General features: G+C 37.5%; 1 protein-coding gene across 1 annotated transcript in view; it reads left to right on the forward strand.

Annotated features, from left to right (window-relative positions):
- NPFFR2 (neuropeptide FF receptor 2) overlaps positions 1-18,531 on the forward strand; it is a 114,790-nt gene that overhangs the window by 86,828 nt on the left and 9,431 nt on the right. The window contains exon 2 of the mRNA XM_077137166.1: positions 13,658-13,991. Within this exon, the coding sequence (XP_076993281.1) occupies positions 13,664-13,991 (328 nt within the window). The 5' untranslated portion in view covers positions 13,658-13,663. The remainder of the gene's footprint in view (positions 1-13,657; positions 13,992-18,531) is intronic.

Consider the following 18,531-nt stretch of genomic DNA (forward strand, 5'->3'; position numbering starts at 1 on the left):
GTATTCTAGGGCTTCCAATAAAAGTCCAATATAATCACATTTTTCGGTTGTGCTTTGACTTTGTCCTTGAGGAATTTTGCCCACAGCCATTTTTAAGGGATTTATTTCTTGTTGACTCTGGCATACAATTTCTTGTCCCTTAGTTCACCAGTGCATGGCTTGAACACTCACATGCCAACTCACTTCATAAAGTAGCTAGCGAGTTCTAGAAATCTGGCTAAAGCATTTGCCATATTATTCAAGCTTCCTTCTGAGCCAGCAGCTGATTGTTTCTGGTAATTGTCTACTTTACTCACTTGAAATCTGTCTCTAATTCCCCCAAGAATTTCTTTGAATGAGTGCCTATTTGCCTGATGTATAGAATGGCCATTGAGTCTATTAATGTCTAGACTCTCTACTGCTATTTATTCTTCTCAGCCATGTCCATGCTGTCTGTTTGCCCTTGTCTTCTTCTAACCAGGTATTCCCTTAGGTATATATTTTTTGTATATATATTTTTGTGTATATATATTTTTTGTAAAGCTGTTGCTTTACAAAACAGCTCAGTAGAAATTACTCCAAATATCCTCATCAATGCACCAGACAGCCTTCTTTGCCACAGCTGAGAGGGATTCATGAGTCAGACAATGCAGCAGTGGGGTGGGAGAGGTCCTCTCGGGGCTTTATTAACAGTTCAACTAGTAGTGAAGCAATCTGCTTTTGTATGCAGTGGATTCTCTCTCTTGAACTTGCCTCACTTCCCAAAATGTGCTCTTCAATATCCCACTTTCACTTTATCAATGAAGATTTGCTCAGCCACTTCATTCCTCTCTGAAAGTCTCTGACATTACCCAAGAAAAACTTGTATTCTTAGCCTCAGAATTATCTGATGGCTTTCTGTGATGGGGACAGTTTTGACCAATGCTCACTGACAAGCTACTGATTCTCTTTCAAGTCATTTATTAAAAATATCTGTCTGCAGCATCTTTATTGCTGAAAACACAAGAGATCTTCCCTGAACTATTTCATTTCTTCCAGTGCATCCATTTTGTGTATGTTCTGCTCTCAGATATTTCAAATGTTATCTGAGCAGTAAAAACACAAAGTCCTAGTAGTATTTCCTTTGCCACCACCCTCTGAAAATCCTGTAACAATTGTTTGTACTCAAGACCTTGTTAAAATCCAGTGATATTTCTGGTGATTCTGTGAGTAGGGACTAAAAGGACTCTTAGATGAAATAAAACTTCTGACAAAGCCCAAATAGCCCTACTTGTCTCTAAAACTCTTGTTCTTTGGCAGGCTCTGTGAGATAATTATTGAAAATTGTTTCAGGAATGTCCTGAAACATAGTTGCTCCAGCCCGTGTAATTCCCAGTACCTACAGAGATAGTCATGGTCCTTGAATTTAACTATGTGTGCCAGCCTGACTCTATTTGACATGCAAGTCAGTATCATCCTTAGCTTTTCTTGAACTTCTTACTCTGAGGATGCAATTTTCATGATATAGCTGATGCAATTAATAACTTGCTTTTGATTATTTTTAAGTCTGTCTCATCTCATGAGAGTATGGCAATAGGCAGGCAAATTCAAATATCCCTCTGGCAATATAGTAGATCTATATTCATTTCCATTCTGTAAGAATGCTAATTATGCCTGGTTGTCCTCTGATATTATAAAAGAGAAGAAGAGATTAGCAAGTTTTAATGGCATGCTAGTTACTCGTGGCATGTTGTGCTTCCTGTAAAGTCTATTTCAACAGGTACAGCTGAAGTAAGCAGAGGAACTACTTTATTTAATACTTGATAATCTGTTAAACACTGTGCACTGGCCAGATAGGTTTGTTAAAATGGGAATTAATGAGAATCAATAATCACATTGCAACCATTTCCTTAATCAAAGCAGTCATCTCTTGTATACATCTGCAATTCTGTATTGCTTGCTGTTCATGTTATAATGTATTATTACAATGTATTACTTAAGAGAATTTGAGTAATTTCAGAAGTTCCCATTCATCATGGCCAATTAAAGCTCAAGTAAGTGTGGACTTAGGATAAAGGCAACATTCTTTTCTAACCCTATGCATTCAGCAAAAGACCATGTAATCGGTAAAACGTCTCTGTAGTCTTACTTTCCAGTCCTAATTCCAACTTTTGTCTCCTCCAATATGGCACCTTCAAACCCTCCCAGTTTCACCTATGCCATAAGTGCTATTGAACATTAAGCACCTTAGATCTAGTAATGCTAAGAAGCTTTGCCCACTCGTCCCAGGCCTCTTTTCCCAAGTTATTACAAAAGGCTTATAGTACACTGTTGGGGTTGGGCAAGCATAGCTCAGATTCTTAGTTCATCTTTTCCAGACTCAATATATTATCTCTGAAAATCCAGTCCAATGTTCAAGTACTATTTTATTTTAGCATCATGCTTGTCCCTGTGCATTAACTACTGAACAGGTCCAATTCTGCTTCCTGAACGTTATCTTGTCTTATTAAAAACAGGGGTTTATGAGAAGCCCGAAGTAGGTGAGCCTTCCAGATGCATCTTTCATCATGTGTATCAGGAATATTAAATTAGGTGTGTCTCTCTGGTCATCCTTTAGCCAGCATGTGGTCATTTGCACTTTCAGCATGCCTATGGCTCTAGGAAGAACATTCTGTTTGTAAGTAACTTGGTTTACTAGGATTACTATATCAGAGTACCCCAAACTTGATGGCTTAAAGCAACAAAGATTTGTTCTCTCACATGATCATAATTTAATTCTATGAAATGTCCTCATAGCAACAGACAGGCCAGCACTTGCCCAACCAGACAAACGGGTACCACCACTTGGCCAAATTGACACATGAACCTGACCATGACAGCCCACCCCTTGTCAACTGGGCAGATACACACATCTCCTTAAATTATACCTAATTTCTAAATAGAAAACAATAAAAGACACATTTTTTCCTCACCTAACAGTACTCAACTGTACTGCATACAACCAGAAACACATTGAATTTTCTCAGAATAGGGTACAAGTCCTTGGGTAATATTCATTCTTAAACTTGATATCTTACAACCTAAATACTATAACATGGACAAAACAGCATTACAGTCCTTGTTTCTTTAACTGATCATGTGGTCATAGTTCATACTGACCACTGCCTTCTTCCACTAACATTCCATATTCCCATTACCCTCCACAAGCACTTCAACTGGCTGTGCTTCTTTGCCTGGTGGGGGTGACCCAAACCTTCATTCCTGAAGTTTCAGAGCCATTGGTAGTCCTGCTTGGATTGGGTTGCTGCAGTTTTCCATTGATTTTAATCAGAGGGCATGGTAGTACTAAAATACGTCCTAAGGGATCTCCTATATTCCAGGAAAACTCTTCTTTACCTCCATTGTGTAGCTGTAGTCATATTTCCCCCTGATAGTCAGGGTTATTCAGCCCAGCCAGTAAAGTAATCCCCTTCTTGGCTTGTTGATCCAGGGGCATGAGTAGCCCAAAGTGACCAGGTCGCAGTCTTAGATTCCAGTTCAATGGAATCATTGCTGTTTCTCCTGGTGGAAGCACTCCCCCCTTTGGAATTAAAACCTGTAGGCCAGCAGAACTCAAGGTTGCAGGGACAGGAAGCAAAAATTTTCGTAGTGGATCACTAGGGGTAATGGTGAGTGGTGCCACTCCCATTTCCCCCCTGTGTTCCTGAACCCATGGATCCTGGATATGGGAGAAACAGCACCATACAGTGAACACTGATTCACCGCATACACAGCTTCCTGGAGAACATTACCCCAGCCCTTCAAGGTATTGCCACCTAGTTGGCACCATAATTAAGTTTTCAAAAGATCTTTCCAACGTTCCATCAATCCAGTGGCCTCTGGATGATGGGGAACATGGTAAGACCAGAGAATTCCATGAGCATGTGCCCATTCCCACACTTCATTTGTTGTGAAGTGTGTTCCTTGATCAGAAGCAGTGTTATGTGAAATACCATGATGATGGATAAGGCATTCTGTAAGCCCACGGATTGTAGTTTTGGCAGAAGCATTGCATGCAGGGAAAGCAAACCCATACCCGGAGTATGGTAGAACAAATCACTGCCCCTTCCATGAAGGGAGTGGTCCAATGTAATCAACCTGCCACCAGGTGGCCAGCTGGTTACCTCAAGGAATGGTGCCATATTGGGGGCTGAGTGTTGGTCTCTGCTGCTGACAGATTGGGCACTCACCAAGTCAGCCTTGGTGAGTTGAAGTCCATGTTTCTGAGTCCATGCATAACCTCCATCCCTACCACCATGATCACTTTGTTCATGAGCCCATTGGGCAATGACAGGTGTTGCTGGGGAAAGAGGCTGACTGATATTCACAGAATGGGTTACCTTAAGACTTGATTGTTAAAACCTTCCTCTGCTGAAGTCACCCTCTGGTGCACATTCATGTAGGATACAAATTTCACGTTTTTAGCCCACTCAGAAAGGTCTATCCACATTCCTCCTCCCCAGACCTTTTTGTCACCAATTTTCCAATTATAGCCTTTCCAGGTCACTGACCATCTAGCCAAACAATTAGCAACCATTAGCAACAGCCCATGAGTAGGTACACAGATGCACCTCTGGTCAGTTCTCCTTCCAAGCAAAATAAACAACCAGGTGCACTGCTCAAAGTTCTGTCCACTGGTAGAAGTTCCCCTCACCACTGTTCTTCAAGGACACTCCAGAAAGGGGCTGGAATGCTGCAGATGTCCACTTTTGGGTGGTACCTACATATCATGCCGAGCTATCTATAAACCAGGCCTGAGTTTTCTCTTCCTCAGCCAATTAACTGTAAGGAACTCCCCAAGGGGCCATAGCTCTGGTCTGGAAAAGAGAAGATAATGTGGCAGGAGTGGAGACCATTGGCATTTGGGCCCCTTCCTCATGTAATTTACTTGTGTCTTCAGGACCTGCTCTGGCCCTATCTCATATATACCATTTCCAGCTTATGATGGAGTGCTGCTGCACATGCCCAACTTTATGGCTTGGTGGGTCAGACAACACCCAGCTCATAATAGGTAATTCAGGTCTTATGGTAACTTGATGGCCCATGGTTAAGCTTTCAGTCTCTACTAAGACCCAGTAGCAGGCCAAAAGCTGTTTCTCAAAAAGAGAGTAGTTATCTGCATCAAATGGTAAGGCTTTGCTCCAAATCCTAAGGGTCTGTATTGTGATTCTTCTATAAGGGCCTGCCAAAGGCTCCAAATAGCATCTCTATTTGCCACTAACACTTCCAGCACCATTGGATCTGCTGGATCATATGGCCCAAGTGGCACAGCAGCTTTTACAGCAGCCTGGACCTGTCACAGAGCTTCCTCTTATTCAGGTACTCACTCAAAATTAGCACCTTCTCTGGTCACTCAATAAATGGACCGGAGTAGCATACCCAAATGATGAGTATGTTGTTGCCAAAATCCAAAGAGACCAACTAGCCATTGTACCTCTTTTTTTTTGGTTGTAGGAGGGGCCTGATGCAGCCACTTACTGTTCACCTTAGAAGGGATATCTCAACATACCCCCCACACCCACTGGACACCTAGAAATTTCACTGAGGTGGAAGGCCCCTGTATTTTTGTTGGATTTATCTCCCATCCTCTGACATGCAAATGCCTTACCAATAAGTCTAGAGTAGTTGCTACTCCTTGCTCACTATATCCAATCAACATATCATCAATACAATGGACCAGTGTGATGTCTTGTGGGAGGGAGAAATGATCAAGGTTCCTGTGGAGAAGATTAAGACATAGGGCTGGAGAGTTTATATACCCCTGAAGTAGGACAGTGAAAGTATACTGCAGACCTTGCCAGCTGAAAGCAAACTGTTTCTGGTGGTTCTTACTAACAGCTATAGAGAAAAAAGCATTTGCCAAACCAATAGCTGCATACTAGTTACCAGGGGATGTATTGATGTGCTCAAGCAATGATACCACATCCAGAACAGCAGCTGCAATTGGTGTTACCACCTGGTTAAGCTTACGATAATCCACTGTCATCCTCCAAGACCCATCTGTTTTCTGCACAGGTCAAATAGGAGAGTTGAATGGGGATGTGGTGGGAATCACCATCCCTGAATCCTTCAAGTCCTTAAGAGTGGCAGTAATCTCTGCAATCCCTCCAGGAATATGGTATTGCTTTTGATTTACTATTTTGCTTGGTAGGGGCAGTTCTAGTGGCTTCCACTTGGCCTTTACCACCATAATATCCCTCACTCCATGAGTTAAAGAGCCAGTGTGGGGATTCTGCCAGTTACTCAGTATGTCTATTCCAATTATGCATTCTGGAACTGAGAAAATAACTGCAGAATGGGTCTGGGGGCCCTCTGGACCCACTATGAGATGGACTTTAGCTAAAACTCCATTGATCACCTGGCCTCCATAAGCCCCCACTCTGACTGGTGGTCCAGAGTGATGTGTTGGGTCCCCTGAAATTAATGTTACTTCTGAACCAGTGTCTAATAATCCCCGAAATATCTGATCATTTCCTTTTCCCCAATGTACAGTTACCCTGGTAAAAGGCCATCGGTCTCCTTTGGGAAGACTTGGAGGAAGATTAACAGTATAAATTTGTGGCAGTGTAACAGGTTTCTCCCCCAAAGAGACCTGGAATCCCCTTTATTCAAGGGGCTCTGGGTCTGTAAACTGTTTCAAGTCTGGAAACTGATTACAGGGCCGTGACTTTGTGTTTTTATAATTCAGGTTAGACTTCTGATCATTTGACTTAGAACTCTTTTGTTTATACAGCTTGAACAAGAATTTAGTAGACTGCCCTTCTATTGTATTTCTAGGTACCCCATGATTTACTAGCCAATTCCACAAATCTCTGCATGTCATATAATTTTGATGCCTCCTTTGAGTTTGCTATTATAATAGCCACATCTACCCTGTCTTTGATGATTAAGTGCTGCCACCTGGCTTCTGCCAACTCAGGATCCTGTCATCCCCATTGTGTTTAAGGATTCCAGCTCAGTGACAGCAGTTCCTACAGTAATATCTGACCTACAGAGAAGTACAACCACAGAGCTCTTTAGGGATGATGGTGCTAGTCTCACAAATTTATTTCTCACTGTTCTGGTAAAAGGTGCATCCTCTGGACATTCCTGTGGTGTAAGAGCAGGCTTTGCATGATAAATCCACCCTAACATTCCAATCTCTCTAAGCCTCTGGATCCCCTCATCTACATTATACCAGGGCAGTTCTGGCATTTCAAACTCAGGTAATGTTGGCCACCTTTTGATCCATGTTTCAACCAACCACCCAAACAAGCTGTTAACACCTTTTCTAACCACTCGAGCTATAACATTGAATGCAGAACCTCTGCTTAGTGGGCCCATATTAATAAATTCAGTCTGATCCAGCCTTATATTCCTCCCACCATTATCCCACACTCTTAAAATCAATTGCCACACATATACCCCTGATTTCTGTCTATATAAATTGGAAAACTCACACAATTCTTTTGGAGTATAACGTACCTCCTCATGTGTGATACTTTGTACCTAACCTTTAGGGTCCTGTTGGGACTTTAGTCTTGTTATAGGTCTGGAAGAAATGAGGGGTTTTGGGGATGGGTCATGAAAAGAATTAGAAATATCTTCCAAGCCACTTGCTTCAGGGCCTTCATTTGCAGTTTCATCTGGTGAAACAGGATTAATCACTCTGGGCTAATCCCTTCAGGAAGAGGTTGGGTGGCCAATTCCTCAAAGCAGGCTGAAGGTGAGGAGGCTATGTCCTCAGGGCAGACTATTACAGGGTTATCTAGAGAAGACTTAGCATGGCCTAGGGTTTCAACCTCGTCCCCAACATCATTATCAATCCATATGTCACCCATTTTTCAGGGTCCCACTCCTTTCCAATCAATACCCTCACTTTAATGGCAGACACCATGCAAGACTGAGATTTCAGTTTACGTTGTAAAGTTGCTACTCTAACAATGAGATTCTGAGTCTGATTTTCAGAGATCTCAAGTCTATGGCTACAGGAGATAAGATTTTCCTTCAGGACACTCATCGAAACATTTACATCTGTCAGACTGCATGTGAGTTTCTCATTTGCAGCCTTAAGCCCATCCCTTTCACTCATTAATGTATACACTGTATCTAACAATAACCACCCAACATCTCTATACCTCCTATTTCCACAAAACTCTGTAAAGGTGTCAAAAACATTGTCCCCCAGAGCCTGGCTTCTTACAGGCATAGCATTAGAAGAATCTAATGGTGATATTTTGACTATCTTTTGCCAACTCACCGCAATGATTGGCAGTATGATTCTGATTATGGGAATCAGATTCCTTAGTGTTTTTGAGTCCAGTCAGAGTAGAAAACCAATCATAAAAACCCATTTTTAAGATTCTGCTTCTTATGAACCACCCAACTTCTGCAACTAAGTTGTGTTAGCTAGGGTTTTCTAGAGAAACAGAATCAGCAAGAAATATCCATAGATATAAAATTTATAAAAGTGTCTCATGTAACCATGGAATGTTGAGACCAAAATCCGTAGGGCAGACTGTGAAGTTGATGACTCCAATGAAGGGTCTGGATGAACTCCACAGGAGAGGCTTGCCAGCCGAAGCAGGAAGCAAGCCTGTCTCTTCTGAATCCTTTTAAAAGACTTCCAGTTATTAGACTAAGTATCACTCATTGCAGAAGACACTCCTCTTGGCTAATTACAAATGGAATCAGCTGTGGATGCAGCTAACATGATCATGATTTAATTCTATGAAATATTCTTATAGCAACAAACAGTCCAGCACTTGCCGAACCAGACAAATGGGTACAACAACCTCCTGGCCATGTTGACACATGAACCTGACCATGACAACATGTTAACAGGTATCATTTAGAGGGGGTGCAAGGGTAGTTCACTGGCAGAATTCTCGCCTGCTGTGAGGGAAACCCGGGTTTGATTCCTGGTCCATTTACTTCCCAAATTAAACAAACAAGCAAACAAACAAACAAAAATTCAACAAATGGTGCTGCAATAATTGAATACTCATATGAAAAAAGAATGAAATATGACCCCCACCATAAAGCATACCAAAAAAAGGTATCATTTACAGCTTTCAAGGGAAGGGTACATTTTTTTTTCATTTGTTTTCTTCAATACATAAATAGCGAATTTGCCGTGGGTTTAGAAAGTATTTTTCAATATTCTTTAAAACTATGAAAAATGAATATATTTTTAATTAAAAGAGGAAAAAAATATTACATTTACAAAAGCAACAAAAATAACTAAATATCTAGAAATAAATATAACCAAGGATGTAAAGAACTTGAGCATGGAAAGCTACAAAGCTTTGCTATTAGCACGACAAATGAATAAAATTCTGATTCATGCAACAACATGGATGAATCTTGAAGGCATCATGTTGAATTAATTAAGGCAGACACTTAAGGATAAATATTGTGCAATATCACTGGTATTAAAGAATTAGAATAAGCAAGCTCATCGAGTGAGAATCTAAAATACATGTTACAAGGGACTGGGTGGAGACAGGTATGGAATAGGAAGTTAATGTATAATTTGTACAGAATTGCTATGTAGGTTGAATAAAAAGTTCTGGAAATGAGTGGTGGTGATGGTAGAACAACATCATGAGTGTAATTAATAACACTGAATTATATCTGTGAATGTGGTTGCAAGGGACCTGCATAAGTCATATATACTAGAGAAAAATTAACCAATAAAACATAGGACTGTAAATCACAGTGAACACTATTGTAAGCCATGGACTATAATTTGATAGTACAATTATAAAAATGATCTTCCATGAATTATAACAAAATATTACATCAATAATAAGTGATATATGGGAAAAGCACATCCTGATGTATACTATGGACTATAGTAAATAGAACAATTATAATATTTTTCTGTTAAATATAACAAAGCTATCACACAAATGAAAACTTTAGTAATGGGGAATAACATTTTTTACATGATTCTGTAAGCTAAAAACTTTCTAATTAAAAGAATGAAGAAGGACCCCTATCTCATCCCATCTAGAAAAATTAACTTAAAGTAGATTAAAGACCTAAATATAAGAATCAGAACTCTAAAACTGCTAGAAGAGTGCACAGGAAAGCATCTTTAGGACCTCGTGTTAGGCAGTAGTATCTAATAGTTTGCACCCAAAGCATAAACAATGAAATAAAATATAGATAAATGAGATCTCATAAAAAATTTAAAATTTTGATTTTAAAAACACATCAGAGGACTTTATCATGAAAGTGAAAAGCCACCTACTCAATGGGAGAACATTTTAGGAACTGCTTGTCCAATAAAGTTTTAATATCCAGATTATATAAAGAAATCCTACAATTCAACAACAAAAGGGCAAACAACCCAATTTAAAAATGAACAAAAAACTTGAATAAACATTTCTCCAAAGAAGATATACAAAAGGCTAAAAGTACATGATAAGATGCTCAACATCATTAGCTATTAGGGAAATATAGATCAAAGCTACAATGAGATGCCATTTCATATCCATTAGAATGACAACCTTAAACAAGAAAATCACAAGAGGTGGAGAGAATACGGAGATATACAAACATTAATTCATTGCCGGTGGGAAAGTAAAATGGTACAACCACTGTGGAAGACAGTTTGGCAGTTCCTAAGAAAGCTAAGTATAGAATTACTATATGACCCAGAAATACCACTATTAGTTATATATCCAAAAGAATTGAAAGGTACATATCGAAAAGACTATCCAAAAGTATTGAAAGCAGAGACTCAAGCAGATACACCAGTGTTCACAGCAGCATTATTTGCAATTGCCAGAAGACAGAAGCAACCCAATTGTCTGTCAACCAATGAACGGATAAATGAAATATGGTATATATATATACAATGGAATATTATTCAGGGTTAAAAAGGAATGCAATCTTGATTCATTTGATAACATGGATGAACCCTGAAGACATCATATTGAGTGAAATAAGCCAGACACAAAAGGACAAATATTGTCTGATCCTACTGTTATGAAACAATCAGAATAAGCAAATTCATAGAGTTAGAATCTAGAATGTAGGTTACCAGCGGCTTGGTTGAAGTTAGGGAATGGGGAGTTAATGCTTGAATTTGTCAAAATTTCTACTGGTGATTGTAAAGTTTGGTAATGGATGGTGGTGATGGTCACACAACATTGTGTATGTAATTAGTAACATTGAATTACATTTGTGAATGTGGTTAAAAGGGAGAAATTCTAGGTCATATATATGTTAGTAGAATAAAAATTAAAAGAAAAAAACTAAAATTGTACAACACAATGAACTCTATTGTAAACAATGGACTATAGTTAACAGTACAATTATAAAATTGTTCTCTAATAAATTGTAACAAATGTACCATGCTAATGTCAAGTGCTAAAATAGGGTGGCATATGGGAACTCTGTATTTATATATTTTATGCATGACATTTCTGTAAACCTACAAGTTTTCTAACCAAAAATCTTTTAAAAATCTTCAAAAAAGGACAACTGTTATATGACTTTATTGATAGGAAATAATTGGAATAAGCAAATCTGTAGATTCAGGAACTGGTATACAGGTTACTAGAGGCTGAGGTGGGTGTAGATGAAAAGCAAATAATGCTTAATTGGTTTAGAAATTCTATCTTTTGTGATGGAAATTTTTTAATGGATGATGGTCATGGTGATGTTAGCACAATATTGTGAACATAATTAACAAAACTATATTATATATTTGATTGTGATTAAAATGGGTGATTTTATGTTGCATATATGTTACTAAAATAACAATTTAAAAAATCAACCTAAAGCTTACCAGACAAACAGTGAACCACAATCTCTACTGGGGGCTAGAGTTAATAGTACAATTATGATGATATTCTTTCATCAATTATAATAAAGTACCACACTAATGCAAAGTATCAATTATAGAGAAAAGTGTGTATGTGAGGGGGTTTATAAGGAATCTCTCTATTTTCTGCATGATTTTTCTTTCAATGTATGACTTCTCTAATTAAAAAATGAAAAACAAACAAAAATAAGATTAATAATATGTCTAAATTGGGGTACATAATTCAATCTATCACAACAGATCCTGTATGGACACATCTGTTTTGGAAACACGTGCTTGTTTTAAACTAAAGATGTAAGGAAAAAGTGACATACAAATATAAATTATTATGTCTGATGATATCTTCTACCATATGTTTTCCAATGCTAATTGAACCTGTGGCCAGATGTTTCTTATCAGTAATTTTTGCTAGCTAAAATTTTCTTGTGCAGTTCTCATTCATATTTATGTTGTTTCCTTGCCTTAGGTATTACCATTCTAAAATATTTCTGAGAATATTTTCCTTTTGGAGACTTTGAAAGAAAAGCTTTTTATCCAAGCTGGTAAAGTATTCTCCAGCAGGCTTCTAGACACAAATGATACATTTAGCCTGACTATGCATGGCACATGAGAATTCATTAAATTCTATTCAAATTCCTCCTTTCTTTTTCTCCTGTCCAAATGTCATCCTGTCCCACACATACTTTGCTGTTCATTTTTCATTTTCTTTTTCTCCTTAGGGTTAGAGGTTTACAATTCAGGAAACTAAAGAAAACAATTAGAAGAAAGGGGAGAAACAAAATGGCAAAATAATGGGAGCTATTGGAGAAAAGTGATTGCTTTTAATCAACTTATTCTTCTTCTTCAGTGATTTTTTTATCTTGGTTATTCTTCACTGTGTACAAAATACAAGGGGAAAAACTATTCAAAGTCAAGAAACATAAGTGAAAAATACATTAGTCCCAATATAAAATTTAGAGGAATAAATATGCCTTCCTAAAATTATGCAATTTGTGTACTTGCTGAAAGATTAAGAAATCACTAAATGCCTCAAACATCTGCAAATTGGGTCTGATTAACTTCCAGTGTAGACCCATTTGGATTTATCCCCATCTACTCAAATTTTATGCAACTAAAAAAGCAAGTGAGTATCGAAAGTAATTTGCATGAGTCCACTAATAAATGATGTACAAGTACATATAACTTTCTGTTCATCCAGTTACCAAGGGGGGTGGCAGAAAAGAGTTAATTTAGAAGTCCTGCAACTGTTATCCTTAGTAAAACCAACTTGTAACTTTGTCCTTGACTGGCTACTAGGAATTTAAATGATAGATAGTTCCCTATGTTGATATAAAACTTGCCCTAAATGATAAGAGTGACTCACTCTGCTGAGACTGTACACTGGAGTTTATGCTGGACACCTGCATTCCTTCTGGAAGTGTGCAATTTTGCTATATACTAGGCAAAGGGTGCTCATGTAAGACACTGCCAATACAAATCTTGGGCATTTAGTCTCTAATGAGCTTATGAGTGGTATCCACCACTTCATATATGTCACACTGACTGCTGGAGGAATTAAGAACATCCTGTGTGACACTTCTGGGAGTGGATTTTTTTGTACCTAATTTCCTCCAGATGTCTCCCCCCACACCGTTTCCATTTGTGATTTTGCTTTGTAAACTGTTGCTATTAGAAATCTTAGTACAATTATGTCCTGAGTCCTGTAAGTCCTTTCAGTAAATCTTTGAGTCTGGAGTAAAAAATTCCATATTTTAAAAGTGTCCCTCTTTAACTCAGGTACAGAACATATGCTCTACTAGTTTCTAATTATACCCTTCCTTTTCTGCCTCTCTTTTGTTACAGTCCATCATGAGTGAGAAATGGGACAACAACTCTTCAGAAAATTGGCCTCACATCTGGATTGTTAATGACACAAAACATGATTCGTACTCAGATATTAACATCACCTATGTGGATTACTACCTTCACCAGCCTCAAGTGGCTGCTATCTTCATTATTTCCTATTTTCTGATTTTCTTCCTCTGCATGGTGGGAAATGCAGTGGTTTGTTTCATTGTAATAAGGAACAAAGATATGCACACAGTCACCAACCTCTTCATCCTGAACCTGGCAATCAGTGATTTACTTGTTGGTATATTTTGTATGCCCATAACATTACTGGACAACATTATAGCAGGTATGTTGACTTGGTTGCAGTGTAAAGATGATAAAAAAATGTCTGTCCTAGTTTACTTCAAGCTGTAACGGGGTCATTAATTCATTATTCATCTATTCAGCAAATTTTTAATGGAGTTCCAAAGCACTTCTCCAGATACCTCTCCTTATGGAATCTATATTCTAATGGGGAGATGGAGAATAAGCACAGAGACAAATACATAGTCAGAGATTAATAAGAATTATGGAGAAAAATTAAATCAGATGACAGAGAGGGGGAATAAAATCATTTCTTTTATAAAGTATTTACTTAAGGTCATCAGAAAATAAGATCTAGTATGTCTTCTTACCCAAGCCTTTGAATTTTCTTAGTAGAGTGCAGTCAAGATATAATATAGTATAAACTTTATTAAGCATAATGTGGACTCTCATGTTCAAGGAACTGGTAAGCCTGTTCTCAGTTGATGCATGTCTTTGATGTAATAAAAATATTAATTTAGGACCTCTTGTGGTTAGCTATAGAGTTTTTCCAACAGTTTTTGAAGGAAGATGGAGCAGTGATCCATCCCAATAATATCTCAGAAAGTGTAGTTTCATCCATAGTAATTTACATGTGCAAAATAAGTCACTCCTTATTATTAGCAGCATATTGAAAATAACTAAAGTAGCATAGTGAGCCATATCATTATCCCTTTCAAAATCAGTTTACTGGAAAATAGGAAAAGAAGTTTGTTGCTGCAGTTTGCTTATTCCTTTCCATTCTCTGGAGTAAGAGCCAGCACCAATTCAGAATGCCGATCCTATTGGTTATGTACTACATAAAATCCGTTGTTGTTTTGTCTTTTGTGTGTTCGTGTGTGTGTGTGCAAGTGTTTACCTTTCAAAAATATTTGTCAAGGATGTACATTCTCAGGATACTGTGCTAGACACAAAAAGCATGAAAGAACTGACAAAATTCACTGTGATTGCTCTCAAGAAATTTCATTTGCCAAGGAGAAATGCTCTGAAACTTAATCTTCTAATAAGTATTTTAAATTACATTTTAAAAATGCAACTGCATATGCATTACCCCTTCTTACACCTGATTCCCCAACTCAAGAAAAAGTGACTTTCAGCTCTATTTTCCTTTTTTTAGGAGGTGGGAAGATACTTACTACAATATTTCTAAATAATGTGTTTTTACCCTAATGTGTTGACATCAGACTGTAGAAGATGAAAGTTTGGTTCTCATAACCCTCCCTATCCACATGCACACACACACATATTCACACTTACACTTTGCCTCCTTTCTTTCTTCCAATATGATTATATCATAGTTTTTGGTTAAATCAATATTCAGAGTATGCATTATTGTTATGTGAATCTTATTTCCCTGTCGAGCCATATAGTTTTATGAAATCAATTTCTCTTTTATAAACTGCTTTTTGTCTTCCTGGATTTAATAAGGGTCTCATGCTTTAATTTGGTTAGTGTGGGTTGTATGCCTATAACTAAAGTATCCCCAACATTTCTTCTTGAGAAGTGCTAACTCTTGTCAACGCCTTCAAACAAATCAAGTAAACTAGAAGTTGCAGCTTATCCTGGAGATAATGGTCCTGTTCTCTCTCCTCTTTTTCCTACCTGGACACATCTTTTCCAGCTCCCAGGAATTCCCTTCCCTTCTCTTTGTACTCAGTCCTGTTCTAAAAAGGCATGTTTTCCTCTTTCTTGGTTTATTTCTCTATTAGCTTTCTGAGAAAGGATGCATTGAGATGAAAACATTTGAGATCTGTATGTCTGCAAATACTTTTTGAGTTATTATCGAAATTCTATCTTCAGCTTGTTTATAGGTAGCTATATATAGAATTCTAAATTGGAAATCTCAGGCTTTTAAAGGGATTGCTTGTTGCTTTAGCTGAGAAATTGGGTTTTAATCTTATTTCATTTGATTCTACTTCTTTCCTCATGACGTATATTACTATTTTTTAATTCCTGAAAGCTTTGAGAATCATCTCTTTATCTCCAGTGTTCTGAATTTTATGAATTATGTCTTGGAGTATGTCTTTTTTTTTCTCCCTTCATTCATTGTGTAGGACACAAATGGTGTTCTTTTAAATAAAAAATAAATGCCCTTAAAATCCTAGGGAGTTTTTTTATAACTCTGTTTTCTCTTTCTTCAGCTCTTAGTCAGTGTATTAGCTAGGGTTCTCTAGAGAAACAGAATCAGTAGGAAATATCCGTAGGTACAAAATTTTTTAAAATGCCTCATGTAACTGTGTTGCTTCCTATTGAAACAGAGCTCGAAGGATATTAAGGAATGATGAGAAAAAAAGAAATAAAGAAAGAAAGAAAGACACAGATGGGCTCAGGGGGTCTGAAGCTTGAGTTTACTTCAGACAGACTTCAGACAACTTTATTCTCAACCAGATCCTTGTTATATACCACAGGATGTCAATAGATATGCAGGCATTTCCTGAGGGAGCAAGATTCTTATCTCGCAGTGTTCTTCATACTTAACATAACTGTTTTGGGTAAACATTCTCTTCCTCCCAGACTGCTCTACATAACAATCTCCACAGTTTGCCGCTGCCATCCCGAGGCCAGCAGCTTGCAACAAATTCTGTAGGTCTTGCTTTAAACTCTTGGCTTCTACATAACTGTGGCAATGTAGAGTCCAAAATCCATAGGGCAGGCTGATCACTGTGATGACAAACTCCACAGGAGAGGCTTACTGGCTGAAGCAGGAAGAGAGACTTTCTCTTCTGAATCCTCCTTAAAAGGCTTCCAGTGATTAGATTAAGCATCACTCATCGAAGAAGACAAATGCAATCAGCTGTGGATGCAGCTGACATGATCATGATTTAATTTTATAAAATGTCCTCATTGCAACAGACAGGCCAGCACTTGCCCAATCAGACAAACAGGTACCACCACCTGACTGAGTTGAAACATGAACCTGACCATGACAGTCATTGGAGTTTCTGGATTGCCCTTTTTCTCATCTTCCCTCTGTCATTTTTTCACCTCTTTTCTTGCCATTTTGCTCTCAAAGAGATTTTTTTCCAAATTTTATGCTGAGTTCTTCATTTCTTTATTATATTTGAGCTTCTTTGAGCTAATTTTGTTCATTTTCTGCATGTTCCATATATTATCATGCTTATGTTTCATGGATAAGATGAGATACATCTATGAGGTTGTTAGTGAATTTGTTTTTAATTTTCTGTCAATCTGATTCATATCTGTTTCCTTCAAATCTCTTTCTTCCTTTTTGTTTCACTCTATTTCTTTTATAGTTGAAGTTTCTCCAGTGTCAACTGCTACTTGGTTGTCTGCTACATTTCAGAATGAGGCACATATGGCTGCCTGAAAGATATACATGCCTGAAGTTTGCGTACATGTCCTTCATTGGGAAATCCCCAACTGTCAAAATCTACAGGTCATGTTCTTGTATTCATCTCATGGATACAGGTTATGTATCCCAGAAGGAAATCCTCTTTTCTAATGTCATGGGACCCCTGTACCTGGTAATTCAAGAGACCAGAGTCCCTGTGCTTTTGCCCCCTCAGAGAGAAAATCATCATTCTTCTGGCATAGGGAGAGAAGCCAGTGGTATCTTACTGCATTTATACAGAATTTCTATCAATCATCTTAATTTCCCGAACTTTGCATTCTGTTGTATCTGCTCCTCAATGTCTCTCATTGCAATGCGTTCACTGTTTATATTTCCTCTAAAACTGGCTTATGTATACTAACAAAATAGCCACTTGTCCATATATTTTGAAATTTCCAGTATTTGTTACTGTTTAGTATCCTGCTTTTCGCTGTTGTTTTTGTGGATTTATACTTTTTTATACCCACACTATCATTTTAGTGGGGTTTAGTGAGGGAGAAAAGATAAAATGGTAAAATATGAGCTTAAACTTCAAAATTCAACTAAATGGCTATACAAATTCTTTTGTTTTTCTTTTTTGCATTTTTGTTGAAAAAGATTATGAAACTACCAAATGAAATTTAGATCTAGAGAGACATTGTATTTGGTTTCCATTCTGTAGAGTCATTTGAGCACGTATTTTAAGATGGTCTGGTTAGCTGCTATGAAATTTATTTTAGATGTATTTGAAATACTTGGGTGTGTTTGAAATATTTGAATTAGGCAATAATATTTTGTTTTGAAAAAATAAATTGAAGAACAATTTTTAAAATGATGTGTATTTTTTAAATCTGTGAATTATGTAACATTCACTTTGGAGGAAACTAGAATATTTGCCAGTGTAGAACTTTGCTTGTTTGTTTTCCTGTAATAGCAGTTGGGTGTTTAGAATATCAGACTGTTGAAATAATTTTGCTGATTTCTTTTGTAAACCTTCTAGTAAGCAAGTTTCAAGTAGGAAGCAATGTGAATAGACTACTTTTGTCCATACAAAGTGCTCTCTATTGTGGAAGTACCTTCAAGGTAAACTGTCATATATCATAAATAAATTCATATTTAGTTTATTCTGTGTGCAGTATGATTCCCCATAATTTATGGAGTACATTTCCAGATTAGAAAAACTAATATTCTGACCATGTTATTTATTTTAAAG

Source organism: Tamandua tetradactyla, chromosome 19 (genome assembly GCF_023851605.1).
Source record: "Tamandua tetradactyla isolate mTamTet1 chromosome 19, mTamTet1.pri, whole genome shotgun sequence".
NCBI classification, from domain to species: domain Eukaryota; kingdom Metazoa; phylum Chordata; class Mammalia; order Pilosa; family Myrmecophagidae; genus Tamandua; species Tamandua tetradactyla.